The following is a 25,475-nucleotide window of genomic DNA, read 5'->3' on the forward strand; positions in this document are numbered from 1 at the left end:
TTGCGACCTGTACCTCTTGTGGGGCTATGTTGCCTGCGGGTTCCACCTACCCTCACTGTGAGCAATGCTCGACCCCTGTTACACTGACTCAGCCGGAGCCGCGACCACTTGTGGGCCCCTCGGCTCAGGTAGACCCCCATGCTACCACTGTCCAGGCGGCAGGGACAGAGTTTGCAGTTTTTGCTGAGAAGCTCTCTGAGTCACTTGCACAATCCATGGCTAAGTCTATGGACAAATGGTCTGCCACGCTGCTAGAAGCCTTGCAGTCCAGACCGGTCCTTACACAGACCCAGGACACTGTTGGATCGGCGCCTCCAGGTCCCTCTCGGTCCACGCCGCAGCGCGCTCCCGGGGTGGGCTCTACGTTTCACGTGGAGGACTCCTCCACGGACCACAGCCCCAGACCAGCTAAGCGGGCCCGCTTGGAATCCTCAGCTTCATCACGCTGCTCAGGTTCCAGGCTGGAGGACTCGCTGGAGGACGAGACGGAGGTCGCAGCTCAGGGCTCTGACCATGACGTTGCCCTCAACCTTGATACACCTGAAGGGGACGCCTTAGTAAATGATCTTATCTCGTCCATCAACCAGGTGTTAGATCTATCTCCCCCGCCTCCACCTATAGAGGAGTCGGCTTCTCAGCAGGAGAAACACCAGTTTCGGTTCCCCAAACGTACACGGAGTGCGTTTTTCGACCACTCTAACTTCAAGGATGCTGTCCAGAAACCCAGAGCGGTTCCGGACAAGCGCTTTACTAAGCGCCTTGCTGACACACGTTACCCCTTCCCCTCTGATGTAGTTAAGGGTTGGGCTCAGTGTCCCAAGGTGGATCCTCCAGTCTCTAGATTGGCGGCTAGATCTGTGGTATCGGTTGCGGATGGCTCATCGCTAAAAGACGCCACTGACAGGCAGGTAGAGCTCCTGGTGAAATCCATCTATGAAGCCATGGGCGCGTCCTTTGCCCCGGCTTTTGCAGCCGTGTGGGCACTCCAAGCTATCTCGGCTTGTCTAACCGAGATTAATGCGGTCACACGTACTTCTGCTCCGCAGGTTGCGTCTTTGACTTCTCAGGCGTCGGCGTTTTCTTCCTACGCCATGAACGCCGTCCTGGACTCTGCTAGCCGTACAGCGGTGGCATCCGCTAATTCTGTGGCAGTCCGCAGAGCCATGTGGCTGCGCGAATGGAAGGCAGACTCGGCTTCCAAGAGATTCCTAACCGGTTTGCCGTATTCTGGCGACCGATTGTTTGGAGAACGATTGGATGAGATTATTAAAGAATCCAAGGGAAAGGACTCCTCCTTACCCCAGTCCAGACCGAAGCGACCTCAGCAACGTAAGATACAATCGAGGTTTCGGTCCTTTCGTCCCTCCGCCAAGTCCCAATCCTCTTCGTCCAATAGGCCGGAGAAAGGTCAGAGGAACTCCTACGCGTGGCGGTCTAAGTCACGCCCCCAAAAGGCTGCCGGAGGCACTGCCTCCAAGGCGGCCTCCTCATGACTCTTGGCATCCCCGAACCGCATCCTCGGTCGGTGGCAGGCTCTCCCGCTTTTGCGACACCTGGTGGCCACATGTTCAAGACCAATGGGTGAGAGACATTCTGTCTCACGGTTACAGGATAGAGTTCACCTTTCGTCCTCCAACTCGTTTCTTCACAACCTCCCCCCCCCCCCCCCTGCTCGGGCCGAAGCACTTCAGGCAGTGGCCGCTCTGAAGACAGAAGGAGTTGTGATTCCCGTCCCCCCTCAGGAATAGGGGCGCGGCTTTTACTCCAACTTGTTCGTGGTGCCAAAGAAGGACGGTTCATTCCGTCCCGTTCTGGACCTCAAACTGCTCAACAGACATGTGAGAACCAGACGGTTCAGGATGGAATCTCTCCGCTCGGTCATCGCTTCGATGTCACAGGGAGACTTTCTCGCATCGATCGACATCAAAGATGCTTATCTCCATGTGCCGATCGCACCCGAACATCAACGCTTCTTGCGTTTCGCCATAGGGGACGAACACCTTCAGTTCGTGGCATTGCCTTTCGGCTTGGCGACAGCCCCACGGGTTTTCACCAAAATCATGGCATCTGTTGTGGCGGTCCTACACTCCCAAGGCCACTCGGTGATTCCCTACTTAGACGATCTCCTAGTCAGGGCACCGTCTCGGGAGGCGTGTCAACACAGCCTTACCGTCGCTCTGGAGACTCTCCAGCAGTTCGGATGGATCATCAACTTTCCAAAATCCAAGTTGACACCGACCCAGTCATTGACCTACCTCGGGATGGAGTTTCATACCCAGTCAGCGGTAGTCAAGCTACCACTGGACAAACAGCTTTCTCTGCAAGCAGGGGTGCAATCTCTTCTTCACATTCAGTCACACCCATTGAGGCGCCTCATGCACTTCCTAGGGAAGATGGTGGCAGCGATGGAGGCAGTGCCGTTCGCGCAATTTCATCTACGCCCACTCCAATGGGACATTCTCCACAAGTGGGACAAGAGATCGACTTCCCTCGACAAGAATGTCTCTCTTTCCCTGGCAACCAAGACGTCTCTTCAGTGGTGGCTTCTTCCCACTTCTCTATCACAGGGAAAATCCTTCCTGCCCCCAACCTGGGCTGTGGTCACCACGGACGCGAGCCTGTCAGGGTGGGGGGCAGTGTTTCTCCACCACAGGGCTCAGGGGACCTGGACTCCGAGGGAGTCTTCCCTTCAGATCAATGTTCTGGAGATAAGGGCAGTGTATCTAGCCCTATTGGCGTTCTATCAGTGGCTGGAGGGCAGGCAGATCCGTCGGACAACGCCACTGCAGTCGCCTACATCAATCACCAGGGCGGCACTCGCAGTCGTCAAGCCTTCCAGGAAGTACGGCGAATTCTGCAGTGGGTGGAAGCCACAGCATCCACCATCTCCGCAGTTCACATACCGGGAGTAGAAAACTGGGAAGCAGATTTTCTCAGTCGTCAGGGCATGGACGCGGGGGAATGGTCTCTGCACCCAGAGGTGTTTCGAGAGATCTGTCGCCGCTGGGGAACGCCGGACGTCGATCTCATGGCGTCACGGCACAACAACAAGGTCCCAGCATTCATGGCACGATCTCAGGATCACAGAGCTCTGGCGGCGGATGCATTAGTACAGGATTGTTCGCAGTTTCAACTGCCTAATGTGTTTCCTCCTCTGGCGATGCTACCCAGAGTATTACGCAAGATCAGGTCCGACTGCCGCCGCGCCATTCTCGTCGCTCCAGACTGGCCGAGGCGGTTGTGGTACCCGGATCTGTGGCTTCTCACGGTGGGTCAACCGTGGGCCCTTCCAGACCGCACAGACTTGCTGTCACAAGGGCCGTTTTTCCATCTGAATTCTGCGGCCCTCAACCTGACTGTGTGGCCATAGAGTCCTGGCTCCTAGCATCGTCAGGGTTATCTCAGGATGTCATTGCCACTATGAGACAAGCCAGGAAACCGACGTCCGCCAAGATCTATTACAGGACTTGGCGGATATTCTTGTCCTGGTGCTCTGTGAATGGGTTTACTCCCTGGCCTTTTGCCTTACCCATTTTTCTTTCCTTCCTTCAATCTGGAATGGACAAAGGTTTGTCACTAAGCTCTCTCAAGGGACAAGTATCGGCGCTCTCAGTATTTTTTCAAAGGCGCCTGGCCAGGCTCCCGCAGGTCCGCACGTTCCTGCAAGGAGTATGCCACATAGTCCCACCTTACAAGCGCCCACTAGAGCCCTGGGACCTTAACAGGGTGCTAACGGCTCTTCAGAAACCACCTTTCGAGCCGCTGCGAGATGTCTCCTTATCACGTCTTTCGCAGAAGGTGGCATTTCTAGTGGCAGTCACATCACTCCGAAGAGTGTCGGATCTTGCAGCGCTGTCATGCAAAGCCCCCTTCCTGGTTTTTCACCAGGATAAGGTGGTTCTGCGTCCTGTCCCGGAATTTCTCCCTAAGGTGGTATCTCCGTTTCATCTCAATCAGGATATCTCCTTACCTTCATTTTGCCCTAATCCAATTCACCAATGTGAAAAGGATTTGCACTCATTAGATCTAGTGAGAGCACTCCGGTACTACGTGTCTCGCACAGCGCCCCTGCGCCGTTCAGATGCACTCTTTGTACTTGTCGCCGGTCAGCGTAAGGGGTCGCAGGCTTCCAAGTCAACCTTGGCTCGGTGGATCAAGGAACCGATTCTTGAAGCTTACCGTTCTGCGGGGCTTCCGCTTCCTTCGGGGCTGAAAGCCCATTCTACCAGAGCCGTGGGTGCGTCCTGGGCATTGCGGCACCGGGCGACGGCTCAGCAGGTGTGTCAGGCAGCTACCTGGTCTAGCCTGCACACTTTCACGAAACACTATCAGGTGCATACCTATGCTTCGGCAGATGCCAGTCTAGGTAGGCGAGTCCTTCAGGCGGCGGTTGCCCACCTGTAAGAGGGAGCCGTGTCGGCTCTATTTATCGAGGTATTCTTTTACCCACCCAGGGACTGCTTTTGGATGTCCCAATTGTCTGGGTCTCCCAATGGAGCGACAAAGAAGAAGGGAATTTTGTTTACTTACCGTAAATTCCTTTTCTTCTAGCTCCAATTGGGAGACCCAGCACCCGCCCCTGTTCCCTTCGGGCTTGTTGTTCTGTTGTGTACACATGTTGTTCATGTTCAATTGTTTCTTTGGTTCATGGTTTCAGTTCTCCGAACATCCTTCGGATTGAATTTACCTTAAACCAATTTATAAGTTTCCTCCTTCCTGCTCTTGCACCAAAACTGAGGAGCCCGTGAGGCACGGGAGGGTGTATAGGCAGAGGGGAGGTGTTACACTTTTGAGTGTAGTACTTTGTGTGGCCTCCGGAGGCAGAAGCTATACACCCAATTGTCTGGGTCTCCCAATTGGAGCTAGAAGAAAAGGAATTTACGGTAAGTAAACAAAATTCCCTTCTTTCTTCCTAAATCAATAGTACACATGAAAATAAGCAACTTTATCATTTATCTTATCAGAGAAATCTGCTTCTCTCTCAGTTCATGGGTAAAATCGTCAGTAAACAGATTTTCCCATTACTGAGGTAATGACAGTTGGTGCTTGTAAAATTCTGTGGAGATCTGCTACAGGTTTACTTGAATCAACAGTTAGGGTGCGTGCCCATGATCTGTGTTTGCTGCGTTTTGGATGCGGCGTGCTTCAGCTGCGTCCAAAATGCTGTATTGTACAGTACAAGCACAGTGGATGGGATTTCTAGAAATCCAGTGCCCACTGTGCTTGTTTTTTCCACAGCAAACACTGACCTGCGGTGCGTGTTTCCAGACCGCAGCGTGTCAATTGTCTGCTGCGGATTTGCATGTGTCCTCCGTAGGGAGAGCACAGCGAGGAGACCGCAGCGCACTGAACCCTGATCATGGATACGAGCAGCAGCGGTCTCCTGCGTTCTCCTGTGGAGGAGACTCACGGCCTCGCAGGTCAGGACCCGCCGCGTCCAGGACACAGTGAGTCCTGATCGTGGGCACCTACCGACGCAGTGAGTCCTGATCGTGGGCACCTACCGACACAGTGAGTCCTGATCGTGGGCACCTACCGACGCAGTGAGTCCTGATCGTGGGCACATGCCCTTACAGTTCTCCCTTGAGCTTTATAAGCACCAAATTCCATCTCCTAACTCAGTAACGGGAAAGTCTTCCTTGAAGATGTTTGAGAATTGAATGATCAGTCCTGGGAGAGAAAGAAGCAGACTTCTTTAATAAAGATATATTACAAAGTTTCTTAATTTAATGTGTATTATTGATTGATTAAAAAAAAATTGCCATTTTTTTACAGTATTCGTCTTTAACAAATCCCTTCTGCAGCACATGCATAGCTCCATCATTGCGTGGTGTCTGATTAATTTTTCATTATAGTGTATATTTTACCCATTCTTTTGCAGATATGTCCGGTTTGTCATTTCAAGTGGCATCTCTGGATGAAAGTGGCCATCTGATTTTGTGGGTAGGTTTGAAAGGCAAAATATATAAATTCAATAAGACCCAAATACATTCCCCTTTTATAGAAACTGTCTCATGGTTAAATAACAATTTATTACCATGCAAAATATTATATATTTTGAATTGGAAGCATAAAAAAAAGTTTTAAATGTTGTTGTTTATGTACTTCTTATTGCGCCCCCTGGTGTTGTTGCCAATACTTGTACATCCAATCTGTTCTGTCAGTGGTCACACATGCTCAGTCCTGTTCTATTATCCAGAGGTAACAGTAAAGCGGGCTTTACACACTGCGATATCGGTCCCGATATCGCTAGTGTGGGTACCCGCCCCCATCTGTTGCGCGACACGGGTAAATTGCTGCCCGTGCCGCACAACATCGCCCAGACCTGTCACACATACTTACCTGCCCGGCGACGTCGCTGTGACCGGCGAACCGCCTCCTTTCTAAGGGGGCAGTCCGTGCGGCGTCACAGCGAAGTCACTGAGCGGCTGCCCAATAGCAGCAGAGGGGCGGAGCTGAGCGGGACGTAACATCCCGCCCACCTCCTTCCTTCCGCATTGCGGCCGGGAGGCAGGTAAGGAGAGCTTCCTCGTTCCTGCGGTGTCACACGGAGCGATGTGTGCTGCCGCAGGAACGAGGAACAACCTCGTTATTGCTGCAGTAACGATATTTGAGAATGGACCCCCATGTCACCGATGAGCGATTTTGCACGTTTTTGCAACGATGCAATATCGCTCATAGGTGTCACACGCAACGGCATCGCTAATGCGGCCGGATGTGCGTCACCAATTCCGTGACCCCAATGACTCCGCATTAGCGATGTCGCAGCGTGTAAAGCCCCCTTTACTGAGTATGGTCTGTACTAAAAAGGGTGAAACCCGTCCCTATACATAGGATTTTTAGGAGACCTCTGCCACCAGTTTTGCGGTGTAATTCTTTTGTACTTGTTGTTTTAAACATTTTCTGCAGTTTTTCTTTATGTACATAGCAGCATTTTAATTACATAAGGGAATAGATTTCTGAAAAACTGTGTCCAAAATGAATATAGGCCATGTAGGGGGAAATTAACCAATTTGTAAATTCATTTGTTTTGATGACATTTTCATAAATTCCGGTTTGTACCTAATAAATCTAATTGCAGGTAGTGGTGGAGCTAAGAAGAGCCGACCCTGCTGGATCCCAAAGTGACCTGGGTACGTTTTTAATATTAATCCAGATACTTTTTTTTGTTTACATTGTTATAATCCAATATTGTAACATGTACCTCCATGTCTAGGATTAATCCCAGGGGGAAAAGTGAAGCTGATTCACAGCTCATCCATACACCTCCGTGACAAGTAAGTATACTATACTACTTCCCTTCTAATATTAGGGACATTAGTATCTCCTTACCGGCTACTGGAGCACTTATTTGCTTATTTTATAGTATTCTCAAGAGCTAACATAAGAAACTGTGACTGCTGTGCAGGGCTGAACCGATCATACTTAAATGTATTCAATGTTAATTTCCGCAGATGGCGTTCCCTCCCGTGCTCCCAATTTATTGTCCCGGCAAGCATAATTTGCAGAATTAATCATCCTTCAGATGCATTTCCCAAACAACCCCACTTCCATGAGCCCCATAGTCCTCCTTGGAAATAACAGACCGTGCACCACTCAGTATTTAAGCTACTCTCACGCTGTGTGCATCTTATCTGCATGTAAGGGTCAGGTCTCCGCAGACCCTGTGCCTGAGCAGACTGTAATGCTGGCCATACTGCACCACTGCTTAGTTACATTTGATTTCCAGCCTCAAGACAGAGCCCGCCAAAGAGTCTGATGAAGCCTGCGCGCCATAATTTGTCCAGATCAGTTTTACAATATTTTTTGGGATGTTTAAAGCTAATGGGGTCAGCAGTTGCACTATGTTATGTATAGGGAGGAAAACCAAAGAAATGAGTTCACACATTCACACTGTGGCCATTAAAGGGAACCTGTCACCAGTTTTTTGCCCTATAAGCTGCGGCCACCACCAGTGGGCTCTTATATACAGCATTCTAACATGCTGTATATAAGAGCCCAGGACGCTGTGTACAACATAAAAAACACTTTATAATACTTACCTAAACCGGTCACTGCAGTGGATGTGGCTCAGATGGGCGTCTTCGTCCTTCGGTACCGGCGCTGCCTCTTTCGGCCATCTTTGTCGCCGCCTTTGTCGTCCTTCTGAAGCCGCAGTGCATAATGCGTCCAATGTCCTACACACTCGCCGGCATTCAGGTCCTGAGCAGGTGCACTTTGATCTGCCCTGAGCAGATCAAAGTATTGTAGTGTGCGTGCGCGGGACCGGCGAGTGTGTATGACGTAGACTCATCATGCACCGCAGCTTCAGAAGGAGGACGACGATGGCCAAAAGAGGCGGCGCCGGCACCGGAGGATGAAGACGCCCATATGAGCCACATCCACTGCAGCGCGACTGTTAGGTGAGTATTATAAAGTGTATTTTATGTTCTACACAGCGGACTGGGCTCTTATATACAGCATGTTAGAATTCTGTATATAAGAGCCCAATTGTAGTGGCCACAGCTTATAGGGTAAAAAACTGGTGACAGGTTCCCTTTAATATACAAAACCTAGGATAAAAACAAAATGAGTAAGTAAGTAAATAGTAATAGTACATGAATATAACACTGAGTACTTAGTTGTCACAGTTTTGATTTAAAAAAAAAAAAAAAAAAAGCGTAAAAGCCATCTCACCACACTGCACTCAATCCTGTTGGTCCCTCACTCTTGTAGTTCATCTCTATGTGTACCAGCAGACCTCAAAATAGACAGGGGTGATAATTTGTCCAAATCTGTTTCACAATATTTTTGGGGATGTCTGAAGCTAACGGGGTCGCCTGTTGCACTTTGCTGTGTGTGTGGAGAATAAATTTGACACATTTTACTACATTCTTGATTAAAATGCTGATCTTCGTAATGTTCCCTTGATCCCTCTGTCCTCCTGACTTTCCATGGGCTAAAGTACTTGAAGTACTTGAATTATCTTGTTAATATGCTGATGTTGAAATACTAGTTGCTTGTTGGGCTTTGCGGAGTTCCCTAAATCCTCATAATTAGAGATTTTATTCCCTACGCAGAGATACATTAATGATGTGTTCATTCTTATAACTTTATTTTTTTAGATTTTTTCACAAAGATGTTCTAATTCTGGGAAGCCCGCAGGCCCTGAATATTAAGTTTCTTCCTCGAGACTTCAATCATTTTGTTATTGGAACAGATATTGTAAGTTACAGGACATTTGTTTGCACCACAAACAGTTGATAATATAATAGGATGACTTCAATTTACCATTAATAATCATGCATCGTTAGGGTTTGGCACAGTGATCAGTTTTTCTCTTTACCTGGGTGACATGCATGGCATTATATAATTTAGAACATGTCTTGAAGAACAATTAACATTTGACAGAGGCTACAGAACTCTACTGTGCTATGGTGATTTTTTTTTAAAATACCCTAATTCTTTAAAAAAAAAAAAGTCAGAGAGCCTCTTACTTTATGGCATTAATTTACAGCACATGTAAGGAGGTTTCCCTTTATGGTAGTGACATAAAAGCATTTATAATAATAATGATCTTTATTTCTATAGCGCCAACATATTCCGCAGCACTTTACAATTCAGGAGGATCATATACAAACAAGTAACAGTTATAGAAAATACAATATTTAGAGGGAAAAAAAAGACAACCCTGCTCGTGACAGCTTACAATCTACAATGAGGTGGGAGGGGCAAGGTACAAGTGCTTATATTTATGTGACTGGGCACCGTGTTAAAGGGGTTGTCCAACACTAGGACAGCCCCTTCTGTTCCCACATGTTTCGCCCAGGTAAAATAAAAAAGCCTTTACTCACCTTCCATGCCCGTGCGGATCTAGGGTTGCCATGGCTTGTGTTCCTGGGGCTCACGTGACGTCATGGTAGCCCCGCTTAAAATCAGCATCAGCTTCTGTCTCCCTGCCTTTGGCCATAGATGTAATCAACGAAGTAAGCGGCAGCTACAGCGATCACGTCCTGTTGATTAACTCGTTTGCCCAAAGGCAGGGAGACAGAAGCCGGCGCTGATTGGACGTGGAACTTGTGTGATGTCACATGAGCCCCAGGAATGCGAGCCACAGCAATGATGGAACCGCGCTGGCTCGGGAGGTGAGTACAGGCTTTTTTTTACTTTAAATGGGGGAAACGTGGCACCAGAACGGGTTGTCCTCGTAGTGGACAACCCATTACTGGCCGGTCACTCAAGGTTTCATAATGTAAGGCTTATCTGCATATGACTCTGCAGTGATGTTTTAGAAGATACTCACAGGGCAGGAAAGTAAATCATGCAGGAGCGTGGAGCCAGCAATCAGCAATCAGAGACAGATCAACAAGCACTGTATATACAGGTCAGGAAGGAATAAAGGGGGCTTTACACGCTACGATATCGTTAATGTTTTATCGTCGAGGTCACGTCATTAGTTACGCACATCCGGCGTCATTAACGATATCGCAGCATGTGACACTTATGTGCGACCTAAAACGGTTGCAAAAGCGGCCAAAATTGTTTGCCACGGAGAGGTCGTCCGAAAACAAAAAATCGTTTACCTCTCATTAGCGATGTTGTTCCTCGTTCCTGCGGCAGCACACATCGCTCTGTGTGACACCGCAGGAGCAAGGAACATCTTACCTGCCTCCACCGGCTATGCGAAAGGAAGGAGGTGGGCGGGATGTTACGTCCCGCTAATCTCCGCCCCTCCGCTTCTATTGGACGCCTGCCTTGTGATGTCGCTGTGACGCTGCACGACCCGCCCCCTTAGAAAGGAGGCGGATCGCCGACCAGAGCGACGTCGCACGGCAGGTAAGTCCGTGTGACGGGGGTGCGCGATTTTGTGCGCGACGGGCAGCGATATGCCCGTGTCGCACAAACGATGGGGGCGGGTATACACGCTAGCGATATCGGCACAGATATCGCAGCGTGTAAAGCCCGCTTAAGTGTTTGTTGGTCACTTCATTGGGGAACACAGAAAACCATGGGTGTACGCTGATGCCACCAGGAAGCAGACACTAATATTACAAGTAAGAAAAAAGTCTGCTCCTCCCTTGTAGGCTACACCCACCTACCAGCAACCACGTTTTTCGGTTTAGCTTGCTGTCACTATGAGGTAGACACGGGTCTGGAGATCCAGATCAGTTTCTGCCAAAAATGATGTATTTTATTTTTCTCTAAATTGTTGTTGCTTTTAATAAGTACATTTTCTTGGGATTTTACTAAACTCCAATATATAAAATACAAGTCTGTTGTTTATTTTTCTCTCTTTCAGTCATCTAAAATGTATTTATTTATAGGGTTTAGTAACTCATGGAACACGATACGGGTTGATTGAGCCTCCGATGCAATACACATCTCTGCACAGCAAACTCAGGCCATCACGCGTCACAGCCATTGATTTCTCACCATTTGGAGCTGCAGCATTTTTGGTATGTGCGGCCATTATACTGTCATTTAAAATAATTTCAGAACTATACCCCAGAAAAAAAAAAAATATATATACCCAGCTCGCTTAAAAAGGGCTGGTCTCATAATGACATTCCTAGCCTATATGCCCTCTTAGGATAAATGGTTCCCATAAAGGGCTGATTTATTCACATGGGAGACATGATTGGTTGGGCTCCTATCGGGGGGACCCCAGCAATCAGACATTTATTTTAAGCCTACAAAAGATTACAGTAGCATACTGTGTGCACCAAGATGTATGCAAATCTTGAATATATGAAGCTACAGTGCTGCTTTATAGAATATATATATTATACATACACACAGTACAAACCAAAGGTTTGGACACACCTTCTCATTCAATGAGTTTTCTTTATTTTCATGACTCTGAAAATTGTAGATTCACATTGAAGGCATCAAAACTATGAATTAAAACATGTAGAATGAAATACTTAGAAAAGTGTGAAACAACTGAAAATATGACTTATATTCTAGGTTCTTCAAAGTAGCCACCTTTTGCTTTGATTACTGCTTTGCACACTCTTGGCATTCTCTTGATGAGCTTCAAGAGGTAGTCACCGGAAATGGTTTTCCAACAGTCTTGAAGGAGTTCCCAAAGATGCTTCGCAATTGTTGGCCCTTTTGCCTTCACTCTGCGGTCCAGCTCACCCCAAACCATCTTGATTGGGTTTAGGTCTGGTGACTGTGGAGGCCAGGTCATCTGGCGTAGCACCCCATCACTCTCCTTCTTAGTCAAATAGCCGTTATACAGTCTGGAGATGTGTTTGTGGTCATTGTCCTGTTGAAAAATAAAAAATGTTCCAACTAAACGCAAACCGGATGGAATAGCATGCCGCTGCAAGATGCTGTGGTAGGCATGCTGGTTCTGTATGCCTTCAATTTTGAATAAATCCCCAACAGTGTCACCAGCAAAGCACTCCCACACCATCACACCTCCTCCTCCATGCTTCACGGTGGGAGCCAGCCATGTAGAGTCCATCTGTTCACCTTTTCTACAAAGACACGGTGGTTGGATCCAAAGATCTCAAATTTGGACTCACCAGACCAAAGCACAGATTTCCACTGGTCTAATGTCCATTCCTTGTGTTCTTTAGCCCAAACAAGTCTCTTCTGCTTGTTCCCTATCCTTAGCAGTGGTTTCCTAGCAGCTATTTTACCATGAAGGCCTGCTGCACAAAGTCTCCTCTTAATAGCTGTTCTAGAGATGAGAGGGTGTGTCCAAACTTTTGGTCTGTATATATATATATATATATATATATAAAAGCCGTAGTACCCGGGCATTGCCCGGGATAGTAACTGTCCCTCTACCACTCTACCAGTCGCTGTCTGTCTGTCTCTGTCTGTCTCTCTCCTTGTCTGTCTGTGTCTATCTCTCTGTCTGTATTTGTATCAGTCTATCTGTCTCCATCTCTGTATCTGTCTGTCTCTCTCTATCTCTGTGTCTGTGTGTGTCTCTTTGCCCAGTCTGTCTCTTTGCCCAGTCTGTCTCTGTCTGTCTCTATTTCTCTGTCTATTTCCCCATCTGTCTCTCTCTGTCTGTCTGCCTCTTTCTGTCTCTCTATCCGTCTCCCCACCTACATCCTATTACCTCACACATAAGCTTCTTATACTATAGTTTATTTCTTTATCGTTCCTTTGGGAGACCCAGACCTTGGGTGTTTAGCTTCTGCCTCCGGAGGACACACAAAGTACTACACCTAAAAGTGTAGCTCCTCCCTCTGAGCTTATACACCCCCTGGTGAGCCAGTCACAGCCAGTTTATTGCTTTGTGTTCAGGAGGCATACATCCACACATGCATTCTCATATGATTTCTTTTTTGGAAGAAGATTGAAGAAGTGCGGGTCCACGTCTGGACTCCCGGCATATCCCTTCTCACCCCACTGTGTCGGTGGTGTTGTAAGGTTGATTCCAAGGCTGGAGCCTTATATGCCGTGCTCCTTCACCATCCCTCCTGGGCCCTGGATTGAAGTGAGAGCCAGCGCGGTCTCCAGGAGACCGGTCTCCGTTCCACAGCCCCTTGAGGATCCTGCTGGACCGGAGCACTCATCCCCAGGGACCTGGCCCTGCGTCTCAGCAGCTAAGTACCTTGAGACGTTTATATATGGGGGTCCATGTACTTTATTGTATGGGGAGAGTGTTTGCTGTATTTGTTTTGGCATTCCCGGCGGGTTCTCTGGTTTTCGCCTGAGAACCGCGCCGATGGTGCCTGCTCGTCGGCCTCGCTGCTCAAATTTAGGCCCCGGCTTCGCCGGAGGCCTAGTTTCTGTTACCTGCCCTCGCATGTCACTCATGCAGAGGGACAGGCACGGCTCCTCCCGGCGGCCGTCCTGCACAGGGGAGGGACACTCCCCACTGCTTGTGAGTGATTCCTTCTCTGCAGGTCTCTATGGCCCTCCAGTTCCCGCTCTTCTACAGGGATGCTTCCCAAAGTCCCGCCCCCTCTCTTCGCTCCGGCGGCCATTTTTTTTTTAACAGGGTTCACTCGGCGGTGGGCCATCCTGCACTCTGTATCCCTGCTGAGGTGCTGTACCCTGGGGGTCCGGGCTTCGGGATCTGGAGGGCACACAACACCGCTTCCAGCGGTCTGGTAAGCCACAGCCGGTCTCCGGTTGTGGACTTCTGAATATATTCCCTGGGGTGCATTCTATTTGTAGGAGCTGTCTTCCCCACTCCAGCAGCATGTCTCACACGAGGAGCAAGGCCCCAAAGCTTTACACTGCATGCGCTGCATGTAAGCTCCTGTGCCTGAACCGAGCACCTACCCACATTGTGAGGTCTGCTCTAACTTGCCGGTGCCACAGCCTGGAGTCTCACCCCCAGTGGTCTCTCAGGCTGCTTCTGCTCCTGTGGCTGAACCCCCGGCCTTGGTAGAGTCCTTCTCTAGGTCTATATCCCAGTCATTTGCTGAGTCCATGGGACTTCTGTCCAGGACTTTGATGAATATGCATCAGCCCCCGTCACAGGGTGCCTCTAATGCGCTTGCTAAGGGTCCTTCAGGATCCCTATCCTCTGACCCCCGTCCACTGGAGCTCACAGAGGATTCATCATCAGGGCCCAGACCCCGTCCTCCTAAGAGGCGCCACAGGGTCTCCTCTCCCTCCTCATCCCACGGCTCTGATTCAAGAGCTGACTCGCAGGATGAGGAGGATGCCTTTACAGGGGGTTCGGAGGCTAACTCCATGTGCCCCATGGATCTCTCTGAGGGTGACTCAGAAATAAGTGATTTGATTGCTTCCATTAATTCTGTACTGGATCTCAATCCGCCAGTATCAGAGGAGCAACCCTCTATGGCAGAAAAGCACCAGTTTACCTCGCCTAAGAGAGTAAAGAGTGTGTTCTTTAACCACTCCAGTTTTCAGACCGCTGTGACCAAACCCAGGGCCTGTCCTGACAAACGCTTCCCAAAGCGTGGTTCTGATGACCGTTTTCCCTTTCCACCTGAGGTGGTCAAGGAGTGGGCTCACTCCCCAAAGGTAGACCCTCCGGTGTCTAGGCTCTCAGCCCGGACCGTTGTGTCGGTGGCTGATGGCACTTCCCTTAGGGATGCCACTGACCGTCAGATTGACCTTCTGGCCAAATCCGTGTATGAGGTGGCGGGGGCCTCGTTTTCCCCATCTTTTGCAGCAGTGTGGGCCCTCAAAGCCATCTCTGCTTCCCTAGAGGAGATGCATTCCCTCACCAGAGAATCTATGCCCGAGATGGTTGCCTTAACTTCTCAAGCTTCAGCTTTTTCTTCTTATGCCATGTCTGCCATGCTAGAGGCTTCCCACCGCACTGCGGTGGCTTCGGCTGATTCCCTCGTTATCCGCAGGGTCTTGTGGCTTCGAGAGTGGAAGGCAGATGCCTCTTCAAAGAAGTACCTTGCCGGGCTTCCTTTTGCTGGTTCCCGGCTGTTCGGTGAACAGCTGGATGAAATTATTAAGGAGGCTACTGGCGGGAAGAGCACTTCCATGCCACAAACCAAGACCAGGAAACCTGCCCAGGCTAGGATTCAGTCGAGGTTTCGCTCCTTTCGTTCCTCCAACTGGTCGTCCTCTAAGCCCTCCGCCTCGTCCGCTAACTCAGCTAAGGACCAGAAATCCAACTGGCGCCCAAAAGCGCGTCCACAGAAGACCGCATGAGGTTCTGCCACTAAGGCAGCCTCCTCATGACTCTCTGCCCGCTCCGGCAACGTCCTTAGTCGGTGGCAGGCTCTCCCACTTTGGCAACGCTTGGTTCCAATACGTCTCCGATCAGTGGGTGAGAGATATCATCTCGCATGGCTACAGGATAGAATTCTCTTCCAGCCCGCCAAACAGATTTTTTTCTCTCAACTCCCCCCTGCTCCAAGGCCGCCGCCTTCTCACAGGCCGTGGCAGCCTTGCAGGCCAACGGGGTAATTGTACCAGTTCCCGCCCGGGAACGGTTCAAAGGTTTTTACTCAAACTTCTTCCTAGTTCCCAAGAAGGATGGTACCTTCCGACCCATCCTGGATCTCAAGCTTCTCAACAAGCATGTTCGGGTGCGGCGCTTTCGCATGGAGTCTCTGCGATCAGTCATTGCCTCAGTGACCCAAGGGGATTCCCTAGCGTCCATCGACATCAAAGATGCCTATCTACATGTGCCAATTGCAGTTTCACACCAGCGTTGGCTACGCTTTGCAATAGGAGAAGATCATTTCCAATTCGTGGCTCTCCCCTTCGGGTTAGCCGTGGCCCCTTGGGTATTCACCAAGGTCATGGCAGCAGTGATTGCGGTTCTGCACCTCCAGGGGTTGGCAGTGCTCCCTTACCTGGACGACCTTCTAGTCAAGGCTCCATCCAGCGCAGACTGTCAGCGGAGTGTCTCGCTCACTCTCGCCACTCTAGCCCAATTCGGGTGGCTTGTCAATCTTCCCAAATCCACTCTGACTCCGACCCAGAGTCTCACGTACCTAGGGATGCAGTTCAAGACTTTGCCGGCACTTGTGAAGTTGCCCTTAACCAAACAGCTGTCCCTCCAGTTGGCGGTGCGTTCTCTCCTGAGGCCCCGCCATTTTACCCTCAGGCATCTGATGCAGGTGCTGGGTCAAATGGTGGCGTCCATAGAGGCCGTCCCCTTTGCCCAGTTCCATCTGCGCCCCCTGCAGCTGGACATTCTCCGCTGTTGGGACAAGCGGCCTTCCTCCTTACAAAGGTTAGTGGCTTTGTCGCCACGGACCAAGAGCTCCCTTCAGTGGTGGCTTCGACCCCTCTCCCTGTCCCAAGGGCGCTCCTTCCTGGCCCCATCCTGGGTGATTCTCACCACGGATGCCAGTCTATCTGGCTGGGGAGCGGTATGTCTCCACCACAGAGCACAGGGCACTTGGACTCCGTCCGAGTCAGCCCTTTCAATCAATGTGCTGGAAATCAGAGCCATGCTTCTAGCTCTCCTAGCATTTCACCGCCTTCTGGCGGGCAGGCACATTCGAGTCCCGTCAGACAACGCGACAGCGGTTGCCTACATCAACCATCAAGGCGGGACGCGCAGCCGACTGGCAATGATGGAGGTTCACCGCATTCTTCAATGGGCGGAGGACTCCAGGTCCACCATATCCGCAGTCCACATCCCAGGCGTGGACAACTGGGAGGCAGATTATCTCAGCCGTCAAAGCGTGGACGGTGGCGAGTGGTCCCTGCATCCGGCAGTATTTCAGTCGATCTGCCGCAGATGGGGCTCTCCGGACGTGGACCTCATGGCATCCCGTGACAACAACAAAGTCCCTGTTTACGTGGCTCGCTCCCACGATCCTCAGGCCTTCGCCGCGGACGCTCTGGTTCAGGACTGGTCCCAGTTTCGTCTGTCCTACGTGTTTTCCCTTCTAGCTTTCTTGCCCAGAGTCCTGCGCAAGATCAGAATGGGGGGCCGTCGAGTCATCCTCATTGCACCGGACTGGCCCAGGCGAGCTTGGTATCCGGATCTGCTCCAACTGTCCGTAGAAATGCCGTGGCATCTCCCGGACCGTCCAGACCTACTCTCGCAAGGTCCGTTTTTCCGCCCGAATTCTGCGGCCCTCAAATTGACGGCGTGGCTCTTGAGTCCTGGATTTTGACTGCTTCTGGTATTCCCCCTGAAGTCATCTCCACTATGACTCGCTAGTCTTCCTCCGCTAAGATCTATCACAGGACTTGGAAAATTTTCCTGTCCTGGTGTCGCTCTAACGGCCATCCTCCTTGGCCATTCTCCTTGCCGACCCTTCTGTCTTTTCTACAGTCCGGTCTGCAGCTAGGACTGTCCCTCAACTCTCTCAAGGGACAAGTTTCAGCTCTGTCAGTTTTGTTCCAGCGGCGTCTCGCTCAGCTGTCTCAGGTCCGCACCTTCATGCAAGGCGCGTCTCACATCATTCCGCCTTACCGGCGGCCCTTGGATCCCTGGGACCTTAACTTGGTTCTCACGGTCTTGCAGAAGCCCCCCTTCGAGCCTCTTACAAAGAAACATCCCTATCGGCTTTCACAGAAAGTGGCCTTTCTGGTTGCCATAACTTCTCTCAGGAGAGTCTCTGATTTGGCTGCGCTCTCCTCGGAGTCACCTTTTTTAGTTTTTCATCAAGACAAGGTGGTTCTCCGTCCGACTCCGGACTTTCTTCCTAAGGTGGTCTCTCCCTTCCACCTTAACCAGGACATTACCTTACCTTCCTTCTGTCCGGCCCCTGTTCATCGCTTTGAAAAGGCGCTGCATACTCTAGATCTGGTGCGTGCTCTCCGGATCTATGTGTCTCGCACCGCTGCACTTAGGCGGTGCACCTCTCTTTTTGTGCTAACCACAGGTCGGCGCAAAGGCCTTCCTGCTTCTAAGCCGACCTTAGCCCGTTGGATTAGGCCGACCATTTCGGACGCCTACCAGAGTACTCAGGTGCCTCCCCCGCCGGGGATCAAACCACACTCGACCAGAGCTGTCGGTGCCTCTTGGGCTTTTAGGCACCAGGCTACGGCTCAACAAGTCTGTCAGGTTGCCACTTGGACTAGCCTGCATACCTTCTCGAAGCACTACTAAGTGCATGCTCTTGCTTCGGCAGATGCGAGCTTGGGCAGACGCATCCTTCAGGCGGCTGTCGCCCATTTGTGAAGTTAGGTTCTGCCTACTTCTTAGTTTTTCTGTTTATTCCCACCCAGGGACTGCTTTGGAACGTCCCAAGGTCTGGGTCTCCCAAAGGAACGATAAAGAAAAAGAGAATTTTGTTTACTTACCGTAAATTCTTTTTCTTATAGTTCCGTCTTGGTTGACCCAGCACCCTCCCTGTTGCCTGTTGGCAATTTCCTTGTTCCGCGTGTTTTTCACCGGCTGTTGTTGTGGTCAGAGTCTCCGGTTGTTCCGGTTCTTGCTCTGTTCTACTTGTGGGTGGCTATTCTCCTTCAGCTTTTGCACTAAACTGGCTGTGACTGGCTCAAGAGGGGGTGTATAAGCTCAGAGAGAGGAGCTACACTTGTAGGTGTAGTACTTTGTGGATGTCCTCCTTCAGCTTTTGCACTAAACTGGTTGGATTTGTCATCCAGGGGGTGTATATGCTCGGAGGGAGGAGCTACACTTTTTAGTGTAGTACTTTGTGTGTCCTCCGGAGGCAGAAGCTAAACACCCAAGGTCTGGGTCTCCCAAGACAGAACTATAAGAAAAAGAATTTACGGTAAGTAAACAAAATTCTCTTTTTTGTTCCTATAGCAACCACTGACAGTTGCTATTAATAGCCTGTAGCTCCCACCTCCATTCAGTTTAATGGAGGCAGGATTTTTGGAGAGTAACTGTAAAGCGTGGGATTAAATTTTCTCGCCCAAACATAGTCTATGATGTTCCCTGAGTCACATGGATCGTGTGTGCAAACGTTCGTGAATGTAAATGCGACGGTGCGGATTCCTTTAGCGGACTTATATATATATACATACATACAGACATACACACAGCTTTTTATATATATATATATATATATATATATGTATATAATATATATGTGTGTATATATATATATATATATATATATATTTTATTTCTCTGACGCCTCATTGGGGCACACAAATAAGGTACTGAGAGAACCAAGGCCCAACAGGGTGGGTGCTGTGTCCCCCGATGATGGCTAAGAGAAAACTATTTTACGGTGAGTACACAAAAATCCGTATATCTCTCTAAAGCAGAACATCTGTGTATGGAGCCCGCAGAATACAAAACCGTTTTCACCCTATTAGAGTGAAAATTTGCACGGCCGTCTTTACTACCAGACTAAAAATACTGCGAACATTAAAACTCAAATCCCCCCCTTCATGAGATTTGGATCCCCGAATTTAGGCTGTATAGAAATAAAGGAGAAAATTGGTGTCTGTGTGTTGAATACAAAACCACTTTTTTTGCCTAAGGTGAATATAATAAGTGTTTTTTATGTTCTAAACAGCGGCCTGGGCTCTTATATACAATATATTAGAATGCTGTATATAAGGGCTTACTGGTGCGGGCCGCAACTCATAAGGGAAAAACTTGGTGACAGATTCCCTTTAAAGCAACAGTACCCAAAGAGTCGTTCTTAAAGGAACAGCAACCATATTGTCGCTAAGATGGGGCAACTTGATAACTAGCTCTAAAGTTTGTAACTTTCAACAACCACTGCAGAAGTATTTGGGGCCCCACTTATGAGAATTGCCTCGCAGTAAGGTCATTCTGGTTGCCTATAGCAACCAGAGTGCAGCTTTCAGGATGGAAGCAGCTGAGGTAAATAAAAAACTTAGCACTGATCGGTTGCCATGGACAACTAAAACAGTCTGACTGTGAGGCAGCTTTCTTACCTGAGAAGCGAGAAGCTTTAGGACACACATTTTCTGATTTTATATATATATATATACACAGAGGGAGAGAGGTTCACCTATTAGATCTGTGATCAGTGTGAGATGATTGCGAAGGGTCATAATACTAGGGACTGTTTTTTATCATGCCGCCCATTTCTTGTGCAAGTTAATCCAAGAGCGAAGAAAGCAAAACTGTCTCAAACAGCTGAGACAAGTGAAAAACGCGAGTCCCTGCTTGAAAGGAAACTGAGAATAAATGTTGATATCTAATAAAAATGTGTTCAAAAAGTAGTTGTTCACCTCAGTGTTACAACAAATTTGTAAAAATAAACAACTGTTAGTGCCAAACTGAAAAAAAAAAAGTTGAGAAAACTAATTTTAAACGCGAAAGGTGTTAACATCAGGTTAAACTGAAAATTTAACCTTTGCAAGCGAAACTAACAATTTAGCATATCATTTTCGGCAAGCAAAGTCTTTCAGGTTTAAGTAGTCGTGTTTCCCAGCAACCCTTGCTGAAGATGCAAATCCTTTTGTTCTCTGGCCACGTTGGTGTAAGATCCTGCTGGGGCGTTGTCTTGAAGTAGGATTGATCCTTTTTTCGTTGCTGCGGTGTTTTTCACAGGGTCATTTTTCTCAGGGTTCCTGCTTGGCGATAGTTGACGAAACTGTATAGGGACTGGCTAGGAAAGTAGGGACAGCTGCAGGTGAGTGCAGGAGGTGTCCCATCTACCCCTCTCACTAGCTCCAAGGCCCACCGTTATCATGTCCCCGATGTCTACTTTATTTGTTGTGTTTTTTTGTTGTGCGTCCGACGCCCATAGGTCTGAACGCACGTGCTATGCTCACTTGGCAAGCATGACAGAACTATGAGCGTCTACAGAGCTGAACAAAATAAAATGCCTTATTGGATGATAAGAAAATTAATATATTCAGTGTCCATAAGATCGGCACAACGAGAAAGGAGAAAAGAGTTTTTATCTACTTTCCTGCTACTTTGTGCAAAAATATACAGATTATAAAGTAAAAATTTATGAAAGATTCTCTTTCAACTTACGCTCTTAAGCCTGCGGACAGGTGGTATCTCTAGAAAATTTCATTTAAAAAAAAACAAAAACATCTTTCGGCAGAAAAATACAATGTCTGGAAGTCTTAGATTGTCCTTACATTACTTGTCTTCCACCATACATAAAACTTTGTGTGACAGCCATTAAATCTGTCGTTATCCTGTTAAGTCTGTTTAATCTTCTCCCTGCAAAGAGAATTATCCGGCAAGTCTGCATCCACATGCTTTATATTCAGTATTCCAAATGTGAGGCACTTATGAGACTAATAAGCCTAGCCCCGAGTTACCTTCACAGTACTGCGGCTGAAAGATCCATAATAATAGGGACTGGAGAAAAGGAAGATAACCTAAAATAACATCAGACTCTCCCAACTACTGTTCACTCTCCACCTGACATTAAGGGAAAGTCTTAGATCTTCAACATCTGTCATCTATTTATCTATTTTTACTGTATGTATGTGTGTATATATATATATATATATATATATATATATATATATATATATATATATATATATATATATATATATATATATATATATATATATATATATATATACATATATATATATATAATATTATATTCTTGCATACATGTGTGTAAAATTAAAAGCTATGGAAGATATAAAGCTTTTATATTTCGCTGGAAAGGTCTCATCCCCACACCCTGAGCTCTGCTTTGTCTCTACATCATGCATAACGTTTTTGCGGGGTTTTGGACGATGTTGATATTTGCATTGGCGCCTCAGTATGAAGTCTCTTTTGACAATTCATTCAGTATTTTGCCCTATTTTTGCTGTCAAAATAGAGGGACCCCTGTTAAAAGTTGCAGGGATCTGGGAGGGCGCAGTGTGTTTTAAGGTTGATCTGGCAAAGGGTCTTGACTTTTGTTAAAAGCGTGGTTCACTACTCTGCAGTAGTGACCACATTAGGGTGAAAAGTGATAGGGAATGCTTTTTCTAAATACATTGATCAGCCAATTCTGCCTCTGAGTGGCGCTATTGCGGTCCGCTCATGTCCTGAAATAACCCCCCGGACTTCGTGACCTCTGAGATCCGGTGATGTCATGTCAACGTCCAGTTGACTTGATACTGCTGAGGCCAGCTCCAGTCTTCCTGAGTGACTGGGCTGTGGGCAGCGTTTCACCACTCATCACAGTCCAGCGTCACAGTCCAGCATTGCTCTGCAGTGAAGGAGAGCGCATGCGACATGCTGCGCTTCGATGCTGTATCGTGATGAGCGGTGAAACGCCGCCCACAGCCCAATCACTCAGGGAGACTGGGACCGGCCTCGGTGATGTCAGGTCAACTGGAAGTTGATGTGACATCACTGGATCTCAGAGATCACGGAGCCCGGGGGAAGTCACTTCATCGGGATGAGCGGACTGCAATAGCGCTGCTCACATGCAGAATTGGCTGATCAAGGTATTTAGAAAAAGCCTTCCCTTTAGAGAACCACCCCTTTTAAGCAATGATGCATATGTGAACAGTGTCTAAAACCGGACATAAGATTTATGATCTAATGGCTTTATTTAACATGTAATAATGCATTTCTTTGCATTTTGCTTAATTAGGCAGGATGCTCGGATGGCTCCATTCGGTTACACACAATGAGCACACAGTTTCCGGCTATGCAGTGGGATGACAGCACTAATGGGCAGGCGGTTACTGCGGTACGATGGTCCTTCACCAGACCAACGGTGTTCTTTGTCCTTGATTCAGCATCTTCCATATACATGTGGGATTTGTCACAGAACGACTTGCATCCAATAGCCAAAGAAGCCATTATGCCTGACCGGTAAGAGTGCATTGTCTGGTGGTATTACCATCTTTCCAGTTACCCATTAAAAGGTATCAACCACTGAGGACTCCTGAGTTCTTTTAAACTATTTTTTTGTCTGGTGGTAAAGTGTCTCTCCCAAAAAATTCTCAAATACTTAATGCATAAAATCCAGACTGCAGTTAGTTTTCTTTATTAAGGACTACTGAATATATACAATTGCAGCCTGATATATTTTTGTTCTCTGGACACTTTAGTATTTCAGAGAAAATTATAGTTTTAAGATTTGGCAGGAGTCGATAGGGGGTGATGTTTGCTAATCCAGCTCTACCTTCGGCTGGATGCTCCCCGCACCGCTATAGCTGATTGTCACGTCTCACTCATGTGTCTACATAGGGAGAGACCTGTCAATCACCTGGAGTAAAGGCCCCGTTACACTAACGATATATCGCCGGGGTCACGAATTCCGTGACGCACATCCGGCCTCGTTAGCGACGTCGTTGCGTGTGACAGCAAGGAACGACCGTTAACGATGGAAAATACTCACCTTATCGTCCATCGTTGACACGTCGTTCCTTTTCAAAAAATCGTTGATTGTTGAGGTCGCAGGTTGTTCGTCGTTCCCGAGGCAGCACACATCGCTATGTGTGACACCTCGGGAACGACGAGCTACAGCTTACCTGCGGCAGCCGGCAATGAGGAAGGAAGGAGGTGGACGGGATGTTACGTCCTGCTCATCTCTGCCCCTCCGCTTCTATTGGGCGGCTGCTTAGTGACGCCGCACGAACCGCCCCCTTAGAAAGGAGGCTGTTCGCCGGACACAGCGACGTCGCTAGGCAGGTAAGTCCCGTGTGACAGCTCCTAACTATATTGTGCGCCACAGGCAGCGATTTGCCCATGACGCACAAACGACGTGGGCTGCTGCTTGCACCAGCGATATTGCTGCGTGTAACACCCCCTTAACGCTGGGAAAAGCTTCTGTGTTATGAGAATTTAATGGTGACCTTTAATTCTGCTTCATATTCACAGTGTGCTGAGTATGTCTGTTTTTGGAGAGCCAGAAAAGAACAATAATATAATGGGACTGGCCTTGGGCAAGTCTTCTGGAAAAGTCGAGATCCAATATATTAAGAAGAAAATGGCTAAAAGTCAACCACAAGAGTTAGAAAAGTTGCATTTAATTTTACAGGAGATTTTATAATGATCTGTGATGGTGAGGTCTGTGACATCACTAATCTGTTGTAAAGTTTTGTATGTACAGGACACAATTTATATTCTACGCAGCATTATTTATTCTGTTTTTCAAATATATATTTTTTATTGCGCAGTTTTGATGTTGCACAGTATTTGTATGTTCACAGACAGGCTTTTATAGATGATATATCTTGTAGAAAGAGAATATACAGTTTAAAGTACAAATCTAATCAGTCATTTTTAGACTATTGGATGAAGAATCGATGTCCCAAACTTCCCACCAGGACAGCCTTGATATTCAAACTTTTGGCTATTAAAATTATTCTTTATATCTTTGGTGTTGGTGTTCTTGGAAATGTGTTTCATCGTTTTGACTTGTTTCAGCATTTTCTATGTTGTTACTGAAAATTCTGTTTTGATTGTGTGTGATCAGCCCTCAGGTGTGTAAAGTACATTTTCATTTATTTACAATAGCAGCATTGAGCACATGGGAACATTGTCACCATCCCATCATGCCCATCAGGTCAATCGTGTTTTGTAGCAATTCGAATATACAATGGGTACGGAAAGTATTCAGACCCCTTTAAATTTTTCACTCTTTGTTTCATTGCAGCCATTTGGTAAAATAAAAAAAGTTCATTTTTTTTCTCATTAATGTACACTCTGCACCCCATCTTGACAAAAAAAAACAAGTGTAGAAAGTTTTGCAAATTTATTAAACAAGAAAAACTGAAATATCACATGGTCATAAGTATTCAGACCCTTTGCTCAGACACTCATATTTAAGTCACATGCTGTCCATTTCCTTGTGATCCTCCTTGAGATGGTTCTACTCCTTCATTGGAGTCCAGCTGTGTTTAATTATACTGATAGGACTTGATTTGGAAAGGCACACACCTTAGATCTATATAAGAGCTCACAGCTCACAGTGCATGACAGACCAAATGAGAATCATGAGGTCAAAGGAACTATCCAAGGAGCTCAGAGACAGAATTGTGGCAAGGCACAGATCTGGCCAAGGTTACAACAGAATTTCTGCAGTACTGAAGGTTCCTAAGAGCACAGTGGCCTCCATAATCATTAAATGGAAGAAGTTTGTAACCACCAGAACTCTTCCTAGACCTGGCCGTCCAGCCAAACTGAGCAATCGTGGGAGAAGAGCCTTGGGGAGAGAGGTAAAGAAGAACCCCAAGATCACTGTGGC

General features: G+C 47.9%; 1 protein-coding gene across 1 annotated transcript in view; it reads left to right on the forward strand.

The window, feature by feature from the left end:
- Positions 1–24,922, forward strand: part of DYNC2I1 (dynein 2 intermediate chain 1) — a 159,107-nt gene extending 134,185 nt beyond the window's left edge. Inside the window, exons 17-23 of the mRNA XM_075316753.1 lie at positions 5,882–5,943; positions 7,082–7,133; positions 7,217–7,277; positions 9,105–9,204; positions 11,304–11,435; positions 22,872–23,095; positions 24,107–24,922. Coding sequence (XP_075172868.1) covers positions 5,882–5,943; positions 7,082–7,133; positions 7,217–7,277; positions 9,105–9,204; positions 11,304–11,435; positions 22,872–23,095; positions 24,107–24,278 — 803 coding nt within the window. The 3' untranslated portion in view covers positions 24,279–24,922. The remainder of the gene's footprint in view (positions 1–5,881; positions 5,944–7,081; positions 7,134–7,216; positions 7,278–9,104; positions 9,205–11,303; positions 11,436–22,871; positions 23,096–24,106) is intronic.
- The last annotated feature ends 553 nt before the right edge of the window (positions 24,923–25,475 follow it).

The sequence above is a fragment of the Anomaloglossus baeobatrachus genome, chromosome 6 (genome assembly GCF_048569485.1).
Source record: "Anomaloglossus baeobatrachus isolate aAnoBae1 chromosome 6, aAnoBae1.hap1, whole genome shotgun sequence".
Classification (NCBI taxonomy): domain Eukaryota; kingdom Metazoa; phylum Chordata; class Amphibia; order Anura; family Aromobatidae; genus Anomaloglossus; species Anomaloglossus baeobatrachus.